This window comes from Megalops cyprinoides, chromosome 8 (assembly GCF_013368585.1).
Source record: "Megalops cyprinoides isolate fMegCyp1 chromosome 8, fMegCyp1.pri, whole genome shotgun sequence".
Classification (NCBI taxonomy): domain Eukaryota; kingdom Metazoa; phylum Chordata; class Actinopteri; order Elopiformes; family Megalopidae; genus Megalops; species Megalops cyprinoides.
The window spans coordinates 573,675-578,763 of NC_050590.1; the positions used below are offsets into that span (position 1 = coordinate 573,675).

The 5,089-nt window shown below is 47.5% G+C and overlaps 1 protein-coding gene across 1 annotated transcript in view; it reads left to right on the plus strand.

The window, feature by feature from the left end:
* The first annotated feature begins 512 nt into the window (after window positions 1-512).
* tmem231 (transmembrane protein 231) overlaps window positions 513-5,089 on the plus strand; it is a 14,284-nt gene continuing 9,707 nt past the window's right edge. The window contains exons 1-2 of the mRNA XM_036535799.1: window positions 513-1,373; window positions 3,161-3,327. Of these exons, the coding sequence (XP_036391692.1) occupies window positions 1,235-1,373; window positions 3,161-3,327 (306 nt within the window). The 5' untranslated portion in view covers window positions 513-1,234. The remainder of the gene's footprint in view (window positions 1,374-3,160; window positions 3,328-5,089) is intronic.

Genomic DNA, 5,089 nt, shown 5'->3' on the forward strand with positions numbered 1-5,089 from the left:
CACACACACACACACACACACTCACAAGTGCAGGAAAGAGTTACCCACACACACACACACACACACACACTCACAAGTGCAGGAAAGAGTTACCCACACCCACACACACACACACACACACAACAAAGTTAGGTCAGCGACAGTACCAGTCAAAAGTTTGGACATATCTGATTATGATGAGTTCCACACACACACACACACACACACACACCTTTAGCTTTATGCTTTAGCTTCCTGGTCAATTTCTTTGCAAATGCTAACCAACCCACAGCTAACAATATTCAACACCAGCTGAGATATTAATATGAACCCAGTTATGAAATATTGAAGGTAACATAAAATAATATCCCAGAATGTACGTAGTCACTTAGCATCTACAAAGAAAACTTCTCAAAATTAGCTTTCTGCTCAATTTCTTTTCCAACTGCTAACAATCCATAGCTAACAACATTCAACACCAGATGAGATATGAATAAAAAGTTATGAAATATTGAAAATAACATGAAATAATATCCCAGAATGTACGTAGCACCTTAGCACCCACACAGAAAGCCTGTCAAAATTAGCTTTATGCTTTAGCTTCCTGGTCAATTTCTTTGCAGTTGCTAGCCAACCACAGCTAACAATATTCAACATCAGACGAAATATGAACAATAACCACTCATAAATCATAAAAACAATATCGCAAAACCTACACTAAACCCCCATAACCGAGGCTACACGCTACATCCTCACTGGTATTCGATCATTTCCCCCCCGAGGCTAACCGCTTAGCATCCTAGCACAGACCCGCACAAACGCCCGGGTTAGCCTCGTTAGCCACCTTAGCGCGCTAACCGTCAATTAATAACGAATTTATTAATCCATAAATGCATAAATTCATTGCTTTATGGGCTTCTATAAGCCATATAGCCCTGTAGGTTTTAATAACAAGCCATTAAATATCATATAAACGCGTTATGATTATGATATAGCATAGTTAGCTTATGATTATAACATAATGCTAAATATCAATGTAATGTAATGAAGGAGGGGGAATCGGCCGCCATCTTAGGTGCCGTCGTCATGGAGGCGTCGCCACGGCGACCGCCATGGCAACCGCCGGGGGAAACCCGGAAGCGGACGCGGGGTTAGCAGGAGGGTAGGCGTTTGTTAGCAGGGGTTAGCATTGAGGTGTAGGCTCCGATCGGAGACCGTAAAGGACGCCGGGAAAGGCGCTATATGTGTTTATACAATGGCGGTTTTTGACGTCTACTCGCACCCGGCGCTGGTTAGCTACAGGGCTAGCGTGTGCACGAGGGCTACGCTATTCGCGTGCGCCGCCGCGTGCCTCACGTACGTCGCGCCGCTGCTCGTCGCCTACAGGAGTCAAGGTAACGAGCCGAAATGTACCGGTTCGAGGGGGGGTTAGCATCTAAAGTTAGCTCCTTTAGGGGTCAATGAGGCTTGTTGGCTTGTTAGCTTGTTAGCCGCGGCGTTAGCCGTGCTAAGATACGCGGTAATCCGCCCGTTATTGCGTTATTACGCGTGTTTTGTGTTCGTTGCTAACGGCTAACTGCGCTATACAGCAAACGTTCGAAGCTAGGATAAGACCGGGCGCACTTTTCCCCCCACCACGGTTAGCTTGTTAGCCGCGTTAGCCTCGCTGCTTTTGTCGCTCTGTGTCGTCATGGAAACCATGCTAAGCTACCCGTCACGCGCTAGACGCCCCGACCGTCCTTCAGGTGCTCGGTTAGCAGCTAACGGTAATAGCAGCGTTTCCATGGCTACGCCGAGCGGTCAAGGCGATGAAGCTAACGCGGCTAACAAGCTAAAAGCATATTCTTAGCTATAGCTAAGCTAGCAATGTAAGTCATGTTTATCTTAGCTAATAAAATCGGGAATCGATCGAGCACCTAAACGATGTCGGGGCGTCTAATGCGTGATAGGTAGCTTAGCAGAGTTTCCATGACAACACTGAGTGATAAAGCAATGAAGCTAACGCAGCTAACAAGGTAACTATGAAAATTAGCTTCTTAGCTACAGAAGCTAACCATGTAAGTCGTGTTTATCTTAGCTGGGAAGATCGGGCTTCGATCGGGCACCTAAAGGCTCAGTTCGGTTTAGCACAGTTTCCATGGCTACGCTGAGTGAGCTAACACAGTTAGCAAGCCGCTAGTATGAAAAATAGCTTCTTTGCTACAGTAGCTAATCATACATGTCAGATTTAGCTTAGCTAAGAAGGTCGGGCTTCGATCGGGCACCTAAAGGATATCGGGGTGTCTAATGCGTGATAGATAGCTTAGCAGAGTTTCCGTGACAACACTGAGACTAAAGCTAACACAGTTAGCAAGCCGCTAGCATGGAGAACCGGCTTCTTAGCTACAGTAGTTAGCAATTTAATGTTCAATGCTAAGGGAAGACAGCTAACTGTGTATGTGATTTAAACCTAATCCCTAATGCTAACAGCTATCCCTAACCATAACCTGTAATGCTAACCGCTAACACTTAAGTCCTATTTCTAACCCCTAATGCTAACTGGTAACAGCTAACCCAAACACTTAACCCTAAACCACAACCCCTAATGCTAATCGCTATCCCTAACAATAACCCTTAATGAGAACTGCTAACCCTAACCCTTAACCCTAAACCCTAATGCTAACTGGTAACTTTAACGCTAACCCCTAACCCCCTGACCCTTAATGCTAACTGCTAACCCTAACCCCTAAACTCCTAATGCTAACCCCCAATCCCTAAACCCCTAATGCTACCCCCAACCCCTAATGCCAACTGCTACACCCTACCCTCTAATGCTAACTGCTACCCCCTAACCCCCTGATGCTAACTGCTACACCCTTACCCCCTAATGCTAACCGCTACCCTCCAACCCCTCATGCTAACCCCTAATCCCTAAACCCCTAATGCTAACTGCTATCCCCTAACCCCCTACTGCTAACTGCTACCCCCTAACCCCCTCATGCTAACTACTACCCCCAACCCCCTAGCCCCTCATGCTAACCGCTACCCCTAACCTCCTCATGCTAACCGTTACCCCTAACCCCCTCATGCTAACCCCTAACCCCTCATGCTAACTGCTATCCCCCAACCCCCTCATGCTAACTGCTAATAACAATAACAACATTAATAACTCTTTTGATTTCTTTTTTGTTTTAACGCTAAGGCTTCTGGCTAAAGCGCAGCACCTACGAGGAGCAGCCTAGCGTCGGGTTCCGATACCAGATCCTACTGGTCGCGGCTACCGCTACCGGCGGCGGCTACGTAGCCTGGAGCACCTTCCCCAACTTCAACGCCCTGCAGGGGGGTCACCTCCGGATCCCCGCCGTGTCGGTGGGTACTTAGCCGTTAGCCGCTAGCCGTTAGCCGCTATCTGTTAGCTGTTACCTGTTCTTTGTTATCTGTTGTCTTAGCTTCAGGCTAGCGCAGGGGGTTCTTGCTGCCGATTAGCCGTTAGCCGCTATCTGTTATCTGTTACCTGTTATCTATTGTCTTAGCTTCAGGCTAACGCGGGGGGTTCTTGCTGTCGATTAGCCGTTAGCCGCTATCTGTTATCTATTGTCTTAGCTTCAGGCAAGCGCGGGGGTTCTTGCTGCCGATTAGCCGTTAGCCGCTATCTGTTATCTGTTACCTGTTCTCTGTTATCTGTTGTCTTAGCTTCAGGCTAGCGCGGGGGTTCTTGCTGTCGATTAGCCGTTAGCCGCTATCTGTTGTCTGTTATCTGTTATCTTAGCTTCAGGCTAACGCGGGGGTTCTTGCTGCCGATTAGCCGTTAGCCGCTATCTGTTAGCTGTTACCTGTTCTTTGTTATCTGTTGTCTTAGCTTCAGGCTAACGCGGCGGTTCTTGCTGCCGATTAGCCGTTAGCCGCTAGCTGTTATCTGTTAGCTATTATCTGTTATCTGTTATCTTAGCTTCAGGCTAGCGCGGGGGTTCTTTCTGCTGATTAACCATTAGCCGCTATCTGTTATCTGTTAGCTATTGTCTGTTATCTGTTGTCTTAGCTTCAGGCTAACGCGGGGGGTTCTTGCTGCCGATTAGCCGTTAGCCGCTATCTGTTATCTGTTAGCTATTGTCTGTTATCTGTTGTCTTAGCTTCAGGCTAACGCGGGGGGTTCTTGCTGCCGATTAGCCGTTAGCCGCTATCTGTTATCTGTTATCTGTTGTCTTAGCTTCAGGCTAACGCGGGGGTTCTTGCTGCCGATTAGCCGTTAGCCGCTATCTGTTATCTGTTACCTGTTATCTGTTATCTGTTGTCTTAGCTTCAGGCTAGCGCAGGGGGTTCTTGCTGTCGATTTAGCTTCAGGCTAATGTCAGTGTTTCCGGGGGTTGATTAGCTGGTAGGCTAATGCTGTTTTTCGGGCTTCTTACCTGTTAGCCTAATGCTTTTTTTGGGGATCTGTCGCCTTTATGCTAATGCCGTTTCTTGGGGCCCGTTAGCAGTTAGCCTAATGCTGTTTTTCGGGTTTCTTAACTGTTAGCTTAATGCTTTTTTTGGGGATCTGTCGCCTTTATGCTAATGCCGTTTTTTGGTCCGTTGCCTTCACGCTAATGCCGTTTCTTGGGGCTCGTTAGCAGTTAGCTTAATGCTTTTTTTGGGGATCTGTTGCCTTTATGCTAATGCCGTTTCTCGGGGCCCGTTAGCAGTTAGCCTAATGCTGTTTTTTGGGGATCTGCCTTTATGCTAATGCCGTTTCTTGGGGCCCGTTAGCAGTTAGCCTAATGCTGTTTTTCGGGCTTCTCACCTGTTAGCTCAATGCTGTTTTTTGGGGATCTGTCGCCTTTATGCTAATGCCGTTTTCTGGGGTTGCGCGGCTGTTAGCCGGATGCCGTTTTTTGGGGCCCGTTAGCAGTTAGCTCAATGCTGTTTTTTGGGGATCTGTCGCCTTTATGCTAATGCCGTTTTCTGGGGTTGCGTAGCTGTTAGCCAGATGCCGTTTTTTGGGGCCCGTTAGCAGTTAGCTTAATGCTGTTTTTTGGGGATCTGTCGCCTTTATGCTAATGCCGTTTTTTGGTCCGTTACCTTCACGCTAATGCCGTTTCTCGGGGCCCGTCAGCAGTTAGCTTAATGCTGTTTTTTGGGGTTCTGCCTTTAT